The sequence below is a fragment of the Stegastes partitus genome, unplaced genomic scaffold (genome assembly GCF_000690725.1).
Source record: "Stegastes partitus isolate 25-593 unplaced genomic scaffold, Stegastes_partitus-1.0.2 Scaffold3644, whole genome shotgun sequence".
Classification (NCBI taxonomy): domain Eukaryota; kingdom Metazoa; phylum Chordata; class Actinopteri; family Pomacentridae; genus Stegastes; species Stegastes partitus.
In genome coordinates, this window is record NW_007581375.1 from 75,935 (window position 1) to 90,544 (window position 14,610).

A 14,610-nucleotide genomic window follows, 5' to 3' on the forward strand; every position below is an offset into this window, starting at 1 on the left:
TAATCAGCTGCAGCGACATCTCAGCAGCACATCAGGATATTTAATTTTTGTAATGTACACGTTTATATCCTTTTAACTAGTAAAACTGATAGAAATTCTGTAGGTCTGTAGGTGTTTTTTTTTTTTTTGTAGCATTCTGCAGGGAATCTGGTGGTGACTCACGTTTTTAGCTGCATTCCCAACCTTCATCCCCGATATTTCAACTCACCGTTTTTTTTTTTCTTCTTTTTTCTATTTTTGTACTCAAGGTCATTGTGTAGAGATGAAACGTCACGATGACGTCGGCTCCCATCCCCCACCCCCACACTGTCAGTGCTCATAAAAAAAAAACGTGTCTGTATTTCTACTACATACCACTAGAGGACCCCTGTTTTAAATCCCCCCCGTTTTTTTTTTTATTCCTCCATCGCCAGCCAGGCTGCTCCCTCCTCCTCCTCCTCCCTCCCTGCCTGCCTGCCTGCCTGCCTGCCTGCACTCCCACCTCCTCTACCTCCCTCCTCCTCCTCCTCCGGACTCCAGAGCTACTAACGCCGGTAGGTTAGCTGCTGTCGGTCTGTCAGCCGGAGACTCTGAGTGTAAAGGCTTTGATTTCTCAGCTCCACCGCCCTGGAGGAGACCGCGGAAACGGCTCTGTGCGGTACGTACACACCGGGAGGCAGTAGAAAGTCTGGCTTCACCAAATATTAGCCGTTAGAGCCTCACCTGAGAATGAAGGTAAACGCTTGAAATGTGTAAAAAAAAAAAAAAAAAATGGAGATAAAACACTGGGTGGCATTTAAAGGCTTTTTTATTTTTTTTTAATGTGTGGTTGTCGCTTCGGTGAGAGGCGGTAAATCATTTCCCCGTTATGTGGCAGCTTCATCCTACGGTGAAGATGCGGAGTTAACGGTAACGTCGGGCCTATTGCAGAATAACGTTACGAAAGATACCGTCAATGTGCCGTTACGCTCTCAGGTGTTACCGTTATCCGTTACATGCGCGAGCGCTGCTGTATCAACTTCAATGGCTCGTGCGTTTTCAATGTTTTTTTTCAAGCTAGCTCGGTTTTGGATGTTACCGGGTCAGAGTCCGTTATTCCTGCTGCCTTGTGCCGGCTCTGTAGTGTCGGTGTAATTATCATGTGGGCTGGATGTTGGTAGTGGAGGGTAAACCCACTTAAACTGAGCCCACCTCCTCTCACCTCTGACAGCCGCAGACTGAAGCTAAACATTAGCATAGTGTCACCTCTGCAATCACGCTGCATTTTAGCTACACATCTAAGAATGAGCAATATATGTTTTTAATTTTTTTGTACTGAATATCAACGATGAGGCCTCAAACTCCCCCAACGCATACACAAGTTAAATATTCATCTGCTGAGCAAGCTGTCATGCAAACTTGCAGCAAGGCTAGTTTTAAAAATACATTTCAGTGTACGTACAGTGATGAGGCCAAGCAGTGTAATAAAGCATTCCTGCTGCCTTGAAATAATTGATGAGGTTGAGCCATTCTTGGGTGTAGGGTGACATCCTGTGCTTTCCACTGGAACTGTTCTACCTTTAAGGCCACTACATTTGCTCATTAAGCACAAAACAACAACCATGTGTTAAGAATTAGTTTAATCTACATGCACAGCTGCAGGTTTACAGGCGGAGAGCATGTTAAAACCCCAAAGGCGAGGCTTGTGTGAAATGTCACTGGTGCAGGGTATGTGCACTGAATGGGAATGATGCGTAGCAGGGATGATGGGAAGGTACTGTGCTGCTGTGAGAACCTTACAGTCATTCAGGGTATCCCTTACTGTAATCTGCAAACTGTAACCAGACACTTCAATGGTGAATTTGCCTTTTTTTTTTCTAAGGAGAGTCCACCAACAGTGGTGTTATTATTTCTTTATCAAGGCTGTAGGAAAGCTGAGACAGAGGCAAAACAGAGGATAAGAGAGAAAGCCCCAGGTGACTTTAGAAACTGGGCCACTAGGGATACCTGTGGTGTGAGAGGAAGGACTAAACACTACACCACCCCTTTGCACAGAAAGGGTATTTTTTTTTGCACTGAAAGCTTGACTTTGCCTACAGCAGGTGATTACAACAATGAATAATTGTGCCAGTTTAACGGTAACACGATGAACTCTTGTTGTAGAAATGCATTGCTGTGCCCAGATCATAACTCTGACTCCTCTGGTTGTAAATGGAGATTGCGAGACAGCTTCTATAAGTAGGCATTAGGTTTATAATCCTGATGCTGTAGGGAAGAGGGAATAGTAATCAGATTTATGTGTGGCACCACAAAATTCCTCCCTTGTTCTTGCACGGCAGTGAATGTCCAAAAATAGATCTTGTAAACCATCATTTATGAAAAAGCATGATAATAGCATCATAGCAGCTGTCAGGTTATTGTGAAAAACAGTAGATGTATAGCTGTCAGTGCAGAGGACTATTTTAAACCCACTCCTACAAATATGCACAGATTTTTCTCTGCATCTAAGTCATGTAATTCTAGCTCACAGCAGCTTTGCAATAAATTCAATTTTTATCATTAATTAGAAAAATAACAGCCCCAGAAGGAGTGATAAACTGGACAGATTGGGTTTTATATTAGATCTGGCCTCTGTGCTCTTGCAGCTCAGCGAAGTACTTGACATCTGATAGAGGATTGCAGAAACACACTTGTGTCTGAAACAGGGCTCAGTGCTGTTCTTTGCCGATGGCTTCGAGTTTGCAGAGTGGTAATCAAACCAGTCCACGGGAGACAGATGGACTGGTAACAACAGCCTGGACGACGCTCACGAGGAGGGCTCGTGTGATTTTCTGTTCATTACTGTCTTTTCACCTCGCCACAGTCACGTGAGCTGAGTGCTGACTTCCACAGTGCTTTGTCACTATAGCTACTCACTTCCTTTTATCATTCACCCAACTCACTGTCGTTTAGTCAGCAAGACCTTCACCCTGTTGGCACTCGAGAACAAACAAGCAGCCAAGGAGCTGTGATAGGCAAGGTAATTTTTTTTCTCTGGTTGATTTGAATGAAAGCAATGCCATTTGCATTCAGTTTTGCATTGGAAATAAACTGGGGTGGATTTGTGTCTGGATTTTCAGTATCTGTAGGATTATTATTATTTTTATCTTTCAGTAATTCTATTGTGAGTGAGATGTGCCTCAGGGCAGATTAGTACCTCACTCCTTCACTGAATGTTACCAGCACATATACAGTTTTGTCAGTTTTTTTTAACGCACCTCCAGTGTGCATACTTACTTGTATTGTTGGAAGCAAAAACATTTGATTCTTGTGAGTTTAGTGTGTCTACAAACTGAATACAAACATGCATCTGTAAGATAATTTAGTTATCTTTGTTTAAAAATTGTTAATGCTCCTCACTTTTTTGAAAATCACATAAAAGCAGTGAAGAGAGGTTGTATAAAATTTCACTGTTCCTAGATATTGTCATCATCATTAGAATACAACACATTTTAAGTCTTATTCTTTTAATTATTGAATTTATCAAATTATTTAGTCTTATTTGTAATTTAGATTTAGTTTCTTATTTGCTTTTATTCTAGCATTTTATTTAAGCAGTCAAACAAATTTTATTATAATGTAGTACTTTAAATTATGAACCTTAATTAATGATAGCTGAATGATTTTTTCCCCTTTCAGGAGAGGAAATGACCAAGAATCCCATTTATGACTGCCCCCTACACTGTTCTTTTGTATTGCATATAAAATGTGGTATCGTTCATAAACTGGATGCAACATATTACTCTGCTGCAGCCTCTGCCCCGCCTTGGTGAGAGCACATGGACTGAAGCATTAAACTTAAAACTTTGGTCCAAGATCGGTTCAAGTTTTTTGAAATAACTTTTAGCAACAGGCTTCATGTAGATTGCTGATGTGTTCTTGTCAGTGAGGTAGGGTTGATTACCCCATTGTTCAAGTCCAACTGATGAACAAGCATCAAAGGTCAAGGATCTGAACTGTTATCTGTCTCATTCGGCACCTGAACTCTCGACTGAGTCTTTCATCAAGTGTGTCTAATGGCTGGTTTACAGGTGCCTGGCTTAAGTAGTTAAACTCAAGGTTCTGCATATTGTTTACTCATCATTGCTTATCAGCTTTAGTGATATAGACTCAAAATATGACCTCAGTGCAAGTGTGTGTGTGTGTGTGTGTGTGTCTGTCTGGAGGCTGGTTTACCAGTCAGTTTTGCTGCATTTCATTGTCTTGTTTGCCTGAAGTAGTTCTCCTTAATATTTATGTAAATTTTAAAATGGCTTTAAACCAATCTAGGGGTGTGCTCATGTGAGGTCTGAAGAAAAGTTCCACAGCAGCTTCGTGACTCTTTAATTTCAGTCATGCTGGGAGAATTAAAGAAAAAAAAAATCCTTGGAGATTTGGTTGATGAGCAATGCCTCTTGCTCTGGACGCTGCACACAGAGGCTAGTTGTTTCCATACAGACACCAATTGTCATGACAAGACACTGCAGCCAGGCTATGACTGGGGGTCAAATAAATGTCCTGGTGCAGACACAGTGGTGTGGTGTAGATAAAGCGAAGTGGACGAGTGAAGCTGCAGGCATGGAGGACGAGGAGGGAGTTGTCAGTTTGATGGGTGACTCATGTGAGACGGTAGTGATCTTTACAACCCATACATTTTCTCCTCTGTCCAGAACATATAGTGTACTTGGAATTATGATTTAAAGCGGTGTCAGAGTGTTAAGCAGCTCGTGATAAATGGCTAGGGCAAGATTTGTCGATGGAGGTGAACTGTGAAGCTCCTGGGAGCAGAGAGGAGGACGCTGCCCAGCAAACAGACACCAGGGAGGTGGTTCATTGACCTGCTCTGACCCCTCCCTCCTACACCTCTGGAGCCACCGCCGAGGGCCTCAAGTCCCCATCCAAACTAAACACACCAGACTGCAGCTGCGCTCATGCCCAGATACAGTCAACGGAAACCTAAACATCCACCCCTGCGGTGCAATCTCGCTGGGAGAGGATCTGAGAGATTAGCAATATCAGTGTGGTGCGACTGAACGTATATGCACTTTACAAAAAAACCCCTCAAGTCAGCAAAGATCTGTGTAGGAAAAGCTGTGTTTGAGAGTCGTGACTCGTGACTGAGGGAAATGATGGGGGAGGGCCGGTGGTGAGGAGGGAGAAGGAGGCGGGCTGCACACGCACAGGCAGGTCGCGATTGGTGGATGGAGGGGGTGGAGAGAATAAATGGGGAAATGGGAAGCATCTTTTCACAGTGAGGGCATTCTGTACCAAAAATAGGGAGCATCTTGGCTACATCAGACACTTTTCATCTGTTTTCTCAAAAGTAGCCTGCAGAGGACCGAGCTTCCACTGTGTGACCCCAGTTTCACGATGAAAGCGCTTATGCATAAAACATGAGTGTTCAAGGGCACGCATGACGCACAGATGTTGCAGTGGTGATAGATTTGTTTAACAGAAAGTAATCCTCTACAGCGATGGCTAAGGCTCTACTTACTGAGGAAGCTGTCAGTAATGCTGCATAATAATGCTTCACTATGTTGTGCCACTGTCCTTGTTCTAGGCCGTATACAGTCTTTATATGACAGAGGACTGGACTCTAAGAAATGACATGCAAGACATTTGAGAGTAGCGAGTAACATTTTTTATAATGCATCAGCAGTGAAAGTCCTTATTTAAGCAAAAATGCCAAACATTATCATGAACTTCCTTTTACTGCTCTTCTTTGTCTTATGTGATCATAAACTGAGAGTGCTGCTCAGACCTTTCACCCCACTGGGCTGTATTTTGTTATATCTTCATTCATTCATTTATTTGATTTATTTTAGACATGCCACAGCATCATAAAGACAAAAACGAAAATAAATTCACCTACATCATTGCACCTGGGAGTCGAGTCATACAGTTCTTCTTACTGCATTACAGCCCCCAACACTCCCTGGGGAGGTTTTTATAATCACTCTGCGAAACCTCCATTTTCCCTGAACACATTAAAACACAAAGGCAGCATTTTTGGAAACTGTTCTGGAAAAGCTCCATTTTGGCATGAGGGAATTAGAAAATGGTTCTTTGTGGACAAATATCCGACAGAAAGAGATGCATTTTGAAATTGTACGGGCTTTATGTGGTCCGACATACTTGCAATTTCTGTGTGATGTGTGGCTTACACAGAGTGGAATGAACTCTTGACTGAAGTCAGGACCGCAGAGTCACTGACCGTCTGCCACCATAGGCTGAACACCTGTTTTCAGGAAGCACAATGACGCTAGCGCTCCCACCTTTCATTTCACTTTTGAAAGGAAACGAACTAGAATGTTTTAAGTTTAAATTGTAGTTTCTGATGATCTGTAGTTCCTTTTGCATTTAAAAATCATTATCATAATAAGTCACTTTGAACAAAAATGCCAAAAACAACATTATGTAAGACACCAAGCGTAGCACTTAGTGAATTGTGAGGGTATTTTCTAACATGTCCAGACTCATTAATAAATTAAGAGAGCAACTGGTAGTAAAAACAATCATTAGTTGCTGCTCTAACCAGCTGACATTTTTTGCGGTAACTTTTATTTAAGCAAACACATGTTGAAATGTTTGTTGAGGCAACAATGCTGCATTTGAACTTTTGAAATGTACTTTTCAAAGTGCTTCTGTTGACCTTCTGAGAGTGTTAACTCTGAACATTTTGTGTTTCTTTACAGATACCCCCCAACTAGCAATAACTGCAAGGAGACAAGTGGACAAAACATAATCCCTCTACAGAATCCCACTTGGAGAGCAGAACACTACTCCTAACACGCAACAAAAGAAAAGAACGGCACCTGAGTGACCAGCTAACAGACACGTTGAACTTTGACCAGCCGGGGCTTGAGATAAATGGCTGACAAGCAGATCAGGTGAGACTGAAAGTGGCTGCAAAGGTTTAAAGCAAAAACAGTGAATTTGCTTTTAACCTACTAAACTTTCACATTTGATTTTTTTTTCTCTTTTTCTCATGGTCATGCAGTTTGCCTGCCAAATTGATCAATGGGGGGGTCGCTGGCTTAATCGGTGTGACCTGTGTGTTTCCCATTGACCTGGCCAAGACTCGCTTGCAAAACCAGCAAAATGGATCTCGCCTTTACACCAGCATGTATGAAGCATTTGTATTTTAACTTTCACACATGTACAGCTCTCTACCTGGACTATAGTCAGAATTAATTAGTATTATTGCTCAGCTTTTCAGGCACGACTTTGACTAATATATACCACAACTGCTGTATGTGTGTTACAGGTCAGATTGCCTTATTAAGACCATCCGATCAGAGGGGTATTTTGGGATGTACCGAGGTAAGGTGGAGGAAAATGAGGAGCATCTCAGCCATTTGGTATCTTAGGATTTTAGCTTCATAGTGAAGCTACAGACATCAAATCCAGCTGTCTGTGTGTGACTGTACAGGTCAGAGAAAATCCTTCCACTGAAAACCATCTAATTGTTTTGTCTTCTTCTTCTGGCTCTCTGTCCTTTTTATCTTCCAAGGCGCTGCGGTGAACCTGACACTAGTCACGCCAGAGAAAGCCATCAAATTGGCCGCTAACGACTTCTTCAGGCATCACCTCTCCAAGGATGGGTGAGGCATGAAAGCGCTGACAGGATGACTGACAGAAACCCACTAGCCTCAGCGATTAACCAGCGTGTTTACTAACATATAACCTGACACATTAGCTGTCTGTATTCTCACCACGATTCCTGTTAATCCTCCAACTTCCTGTCATCTCCTCCGAGGCGCCTCGCATTTCACGATGATTTGTTAACTGCCTGGCTTATAAATAGAGATTTACTTGCACATGTGTCAGCAAATGTTGTGTCTGAAATCATGGAGGAAAAATTAGCACATCATGGTATCACATGTCAGACATTAGCAACCATCGTCTGGTGCTGCTGAAAACGAGCACCCATTGTCCACCATAAGCGCCGTCTGCATAGATAAACCCGATGCTTTCTGGGCCATCTGTCTCCATCTCTATGGTGACAAACATGCAGCCTGATGAATGATTGACTTGTCTGGCCTAGCTGCTCGCCTTGTAAATTATTAATCTGCCCTTGTGCCTGACATGTTGATATGGAAGACAAAGATTAGCATCACCAGCACCGGTGGTGACAACTCCTTCTCTGAGGACTGTGGAAATAAAGTTGTCTGGCACTCACACTGTCAGTCGAGCATGTGCTTTTATCTGATCTTACTTTTTATCTTCTTTTTTCCTCCAGAAAACTCACTCTGTTCAAAGAGATGCTGGCTGGGTGCGGGGCAGGTACATGCCAGGTGAGTGAGTGAGATGCTGCTTTAATTGCATCCTCCTGTTCTCCATCTGGAACTCCCAACTTTAGTGCTGCCAGAGTCAGATCACGTAAAGAAAAACTGCCGACGCCTCATTGGTCTGCTAAATTAGCACCAGCCGCATTTAAATGCGAGGTGGTCGTCATAGAAACGTGCTTGGAGTTTGTCTCTGTAGATTGTGTTATCTGGGATCTGAATGTGACCTGTAACGTTCCATTTTAGTGAATGATTTCTAATCACTGAAATGTTGTCCCGTTAGCAGGCGATACACTGGCAGTGAGATGTGAGTGATCAGATAAGACGTTGTGAGAGTGCTTGGCCATGTGCACTGAGTGAGTGAGTCACAGGGAAATGCCTGTTGTCAATGAGGGCAAAGGCTTCAAGCCCAAGGAGCGTGATTAGATTAAGTGTAGCAGGCCTTGGATTAAGATTGCGAGTGAGAACATGGCCATCTCACCCATAATCCAGTTAACTAGTTACTACTGTGTGGATTACAGAGCAAAACAAGGGCTGACATTTTGCTAATGGATGCCAGTAGATTTACACTGGACCTATGTCTGTCCTGACACACACAGTACAGCCCGAAACTCCGACTTCCAAATGAGTTGCATTGACATGGACAAGAGGCCAGTTGATTTATTCATAGTGTACATATGCAGACACTGTACTTGACACCATTGTTTTGCTTTTGTTGCAGGTTATTGTCACAACTCCTATGGAGATGTTGAAAATCCAGCTCCAAGACGCTGGACGAATTGGTAAGAGGAAATGAAATTCAGATGGTGGTTAAGCAAAGAATGAAGTATTGGTTACACGCTGGAGAAACAGGGGCCTCATGTGGTCATGTCAGGCATTGCAACAGTTTTATCCTTGTTTCTTTTTGCTGTTATAAATTCAAAATGTCTCCCCATATAACTGTTTTTAGCATAGGGTGACTCTTGTAGCTTGTTTTCAAAACCTTTTTTGTAATTAATGTTGTTTCTTGTGCGCCACAGCTGCTCAGAGGAAGCTGATGCCAGAGACGGTGGCAGCAGGTACTGTGGAAACCAAGTCTCCGACAGCCATGCAGCTCACCAGAGAATTACTGAGGGAAAAGGGCATTGCTGGGCTGTACAAAGGCCTTGGTGCCACATTGCTCAGGTGAAACAGATCTGGCAACCGGGCGATCATTATACCATCAAACAGCAATGAATTTCTCAAGAATTACTGTGATTGTCTGTCTTTGTTTTCGTAGGGATGTTCCTTTCTCTATCATCTATTTCCCCCTTTTTGCCAACCTGAATGAGCTGGGAAAAAGAGGCGCAGAAGGTCCTGCTCCTTTCTACGTGTCCTTTATATCAGGCTGCCTTGCAGGGAGCACAGCGGCTGTTGCTGTCAACCCTGTTGATGGTGAGCAGTGGGACTCTGAATTCAGCAATGTGTGCGCTCATTCTTGATGTTATATGCTCACTTGAACTCATTGTGTTGCAGTTATAAAGACTAGACTGCAGTCCCTGAACCGAGGGAGCACAGAAGACACGTACAGTGGAGTGACTGACTGTATCAGGTGACCTCATTATGTCTTTACTGGTGCACCCTGTGTGAGGCTGCGAGTGTAGTCCACCTTAATGTCTGTTGGCACGTCACTCGTGCTGGTTGTGGGTTTCAGTTTATGTAATGACCTTCTGTTTGCTCTCTAGGAAAATCATGCGTAACGAGGGCCCATCAGCTTTCCTGAAGGGAGCCTACTGTCGAGCCTTGGTCATTGCACCTCTGTTTGGCATCGCCCAGGTGGTCTACTTTCTGGGTGTGGGTGAATTTCTTCTCAGCTTCTTGCCTAAAAAAGACAACTAAGAAGCATCTCCTTTCTGCCTTCCCCCTCCCATAATGCATCACACCAACTACGTGAGGATTCATCTCATTCTGAAGGAAATTCTCGATAGGTCATAGCATGACCAGTCAGTGTATTTTGTTTTAAATCTGTTATGTTGAATGTTAAAATGTTAAATAGTTCAGGAGGGAGCCTTTGTTTGCCAAGCTGCCTACGGTGGCACACAAAATTCCAGTCGGCAGGCTCAGCTAGCTCTCTGGAAATGAAGCCACAAATATCAGTTGAAGTTTTAAAAGGATTATTGCTTTATCATTTCAACATTTTATTGCATTTTTGAATATGATTGTTGAATTTTCAAAGTAGATGTACTGCCCTCGGTTGCTGCAGTTCTGCAAACCCTACAGTACCTAATTTCTTAAATTCCATTAGCCTTTTAATGACAGAGAAGACCTTAGCAATCCATTTTAAATTATAAATTGTAATTAGCTTAAATTAAAAAATGAAATGCACAGTCTTTACTTAGAAAGATATTTGAGAATATTACGTCTGGTAAATTGTTGTTTTCCCCAGATCTTGTGTCTTAAAAGTTAACTCACATAGAATTAGAGTAAAAGACACGCCTGCGTTTCAGACAAAGACCCAGGCACAATGTGTTGATGTGATACCAGCACAGATCCCTATGATCTTTCCTGAGAAGCCACATCCCTTCCTGTAAGTGGTTGTAATGAACTCAGCCATTCAGCTCTGAGCACACTTTGATTGCCTTGGCTTTTTACGTAGATCAGGTTCCATGTGATATTTAGTGCTACCACAATGGTTCGGCTGTTTTAGCTCCTTGAAAGACATCTCAGATTCATGGTTACACACTGGACTGAAGCAACATTGTACAACATTTGGGCATTATCAACAAAAAGATGCATGTTCCCACTGGTTAAACCTGATACAGAATCACACACACACACAAAAAACTGCTGCTACATGACTTTCAAAACTGTACATCATGTTGTACCTCTGACCACACCCTAATCAGGGATGTAGCAGCAGGAGTTTTGCCTTTGTGAACGACGGGAAACACCTGCTGTGACATCACTGATTGGATTGTGGCCCAAAGTGAGCAGCGGTTTTCTGCCATGTGTGATTCGTCGTGGATTCAGATGAAAGCATTGGTTGTGAACACTAAATGGGCTGAAAGTAATTTTAATAGAAAGCCACATTATTAGCAATTATGCTGACAAATGGTCTGACATCACCTGCTGACATGTGCGGGTACAGTCATCCATTGTGGAGCCACTAAGTCAGGAGCAGCTCATGCCCCTTAGATACACACCTAATTAATTTTGTTTACAGTTGAATTTTAATTCTTTGTCCAAACTTGAATTCAGTGGCAGGACCCAAAGAGCTAATGAAAAACCATTCTTTATCACAGAAATCAGTACCGATGTGTTCTCAGTGTTCTATGAGTTTTTTTACCAAACATCTCTGCTTGTTTGCTTTAGAGGTTTTGTTTGCTTTAAGCTGCGAGGGAAAGCAGCCCTGTCCTATCTTGTTTATGCATCACAACAACTGAAAGCCCTGCCATTGGTTTATCTCGTCGGAGATCAAGGTGACTTTGATGTGTGTTATCCAATCACATTCCTTCCTTGCTCCCACTCTTCAAGCAGCTCGTCAATTGTACTGTTGCACTGTAGACACACGATGCAACTTTTCAATGTAATATCATTCGTGGGAGTGAGCTTTATTTATCAAGATTCCTTTCTATAGGCAGTATAGCACTATATATTTGTATGTGTCGTTTTTTTTTCTGTGTCAAAGTGTCCACCTTAACTATATTGTACATATGCAGATGATATGAACTTTATGTTATAGGATTTATTCTTTGTTTTGTACATGATGGCTTATTTGCACACCTACCTCTCCAGCTCCCCCCTTCCCCCCCTTCAATTCATATCGTGGTGATTTTATGTTATGATGATGTGGACATATCAAATGAAGTAATTTTAATGCAACAAGCATCATTTGATTTTAAATGCAGCATATTAATGAGGTTTTTTATTTTACTGTATGCAAAGGGGAACACTAGTTTAGATCTTGTTCGATGGTTTTCTTGGAGGTGCCATTTCTCTCGAGCGGTTGGTTAAGTGTGTGGGTCAACCGGTTTCCTACTGTTTAATCACCTGGGACCAAATGAAGCATCGTATAATGCTCGTAGACATGTAGTTAGTTTTAAAGGGAATGACTTATGGCACAGTTATGGAAATGAAATGTAATATGCCCTGGACAAGGCCAGTAGGGACCTGTAGTCACCAGGCTGTAATGTAGGTCTGTTTGAATGGTGCTTCTCTCACGAGGCTGCTGCAATATAACGGTGGCAGCGCTAACGACCAAGGCTGTACTGACTGAATCACATGTGAGCTAATCTCAGCGTTCTCAATGTTTTACCTGAAAGCCATAGGTCAGGGAGGGACTACTAGACATCCACTGGCACCTCCAGCTGTGACGGCACAAGCTGAGCCAACTCGGCTTCATTAGATTACTTGTTGTAGTTTGTTGACATTCCGAGTTCATCTCATATACGCTAATATTATGATCACAATGCCTATTTTTTGTGTGTGTGTGTGTGTTATTGAGATTATTGTCGATTAAGATCTTTTGAACCCCCGCACCCCTCCCCTCACCGTTTTTAATCTGTTTTTCGGTTGAATCTTGAAAATGTCGTGCGAGTCGTTTTGTTTTACTCAGCTGTGAATTTCCACTGACCTTGTGCATTTGGTTCTGTATGTGTGTCTGACGGTGTAGTGCTGTAGTTGATGTGTAGTCGTTAGTGTGACTCTGCAGTATTTTTCTCTTTAATTGTCAGTCCGATGCTCTCTCTCTCTCTCTCTCTCTCTCTCCCTCCCCTGTTTTTCATTCTATCTGTCACACTTCCTCTGCCATCTACTCTATCCAGCATCCACCGCCAGGGTGCAGGGTAAACACAGAGGAACTTTTAAAACACCAAATGTATGACTTAGAGTGTATACAATCAAAGAAAGCACAAAGGATTATTAGGCACAAGAGACCACGTGGCCCACTTTCGAGTTCTTGGAAATCCGTGTGCTGCTTTTGCAGATATGAATATTATTTCTGTGCAGATGTTGATTGAAATGAACTTTATAGTCTTGTAAGAAAAGTTTATCTTTGTCTGTAAAACTGGATCCATAGGGCTGAGACGACAGGTCATTATAAGAGACCCACGCGATGGCGTCCACTATGTTACCCCATCAGCAGTTATCCACAAAATGTATATCGCCTACATATTCTAAATGAATCAGATATAAGAATGTAACTTAGATATTATAAGATGTATTATAATTATAGTGAAGAGTTTATTACATTTTAATCTAAAGATTTGTGCTTTACACGTTCACTGAAAAATTCATGAACCAGCTCACTGATATGCAATAAGTAGAAACCACACACAGACACACCACGGATGGAAAAAGACAAAAAAAAAACACACAGAAAAGAAAAACACCTGTCAATCACAACATCACTCAATGTATGAATAATGCAACTGGGGACCTTGGAGGCCTTTTGGGGTCTGAGCTCACTTTAGGCCTCTTTTCTCTTCCTCCAAGAGGAATTGTGCATCATAGCACTTTAAAACAAGGACCCCCCACCCCCACTGTCCACCTATGAAGTCTCTCTCTATGACGTAGAGGGTGTTTATGAATATGTGTGGTGAATGACACAGTTGTCCCAGACATTGTTTACAATGCGATGGAAAAAAAAAAAAAGAAGAAAATATTGTGTTCCCTGTCACAATTTGCTGTTAAATAAAATGACTGTCCTTAAATCGACTGATGCAGTGTTCTGTGCCGAAGGTTATACTGTGTTTTTCCCCCCAGCTGCTTATCACTGTATTTGCTTTCAAGGTTCAGCAGTCGTCTGACAGAACACAAAAGAACTGACACTGCGTTTTTTTTTGTGTGTGCCCGTAATAGTGCTGTGAAAACTAAACAGCAGGGCGATGTTTTGAAGACTGCCAGGATGACATTGTGGCTCCTCGGGGCAGAGGAGGAGCAGCTGCCATGATTCGCTGCCTCGTGGAGCCACCAGGTGTCAGTGTGGGGTCGCGGTAGAGCCCGAGTCCTGCTGCTGTGGAGGGGAGTGGGGAGAGTGTCAGAGGCGCCTTGCACTACAGGTGTGTGCTAAGCTTGGGTGGTGTGGCAGCAAATCACGCGCTCTGATCTCACTCCCTCAGCTATCTTTTTCTCAGTCGTGCTCGCTTTTGTATCTCCAGCAGCTACGGAGCTCGTACACCAGCACGCATCTCACTCACCTGTGATCTCAATGGTTTCACTTGATAGACACGGTCTCCGTTAACTTGCACGATAAGAAGGTGGAAATGTGTTTTTCCTGTGGATTTCACCTCCTGTTTTGGGTTTTATGTTTCCTGCACGTTTTAGTAGAACTGATGTTGTGACAGGGGTTTATTCATTATTAATCCTCTGCTGTTTTATGCACTCAACA

General features: G+C 42.7%; 1 protein-coding gene across 1 annotated transcript; it reads left to right on the forward strand.

Moving 5' to 3' along the window:
• The first annotated feature begins 496 nt into the window (after positions 1-496).
• On the forward strand, positions 497-13,937 carry LOC103376011 (mitochondrial glutamate carrier 1). Its single transcript, XM_008306350.1, has 11 exons — positions 497-637; positions 6,672-6,866; positions 6,977-7,102; positions 7,244-7,299; positions 7,490-7,580; positions 8,219-8,273; positions 8,986-9,046; positions 9,284-9,428; positions 9,523-9,677; positions 9,759-9,834; positions 9,968-13,937. Exons 2-11 carry the CDS (start codon positions 6,847-6,849, stop codon positions 10,119-10,121), a joined length of 939 nt encoding a protein of 312 aa, XP_008304572.1. The 5' UTR covers positions 497-637; positions 6,672-6,846; the 3' UTR covers positions 10,122-13,937.
• Positions 13,938-14,610: the final 673 nt, after the last annotated feature.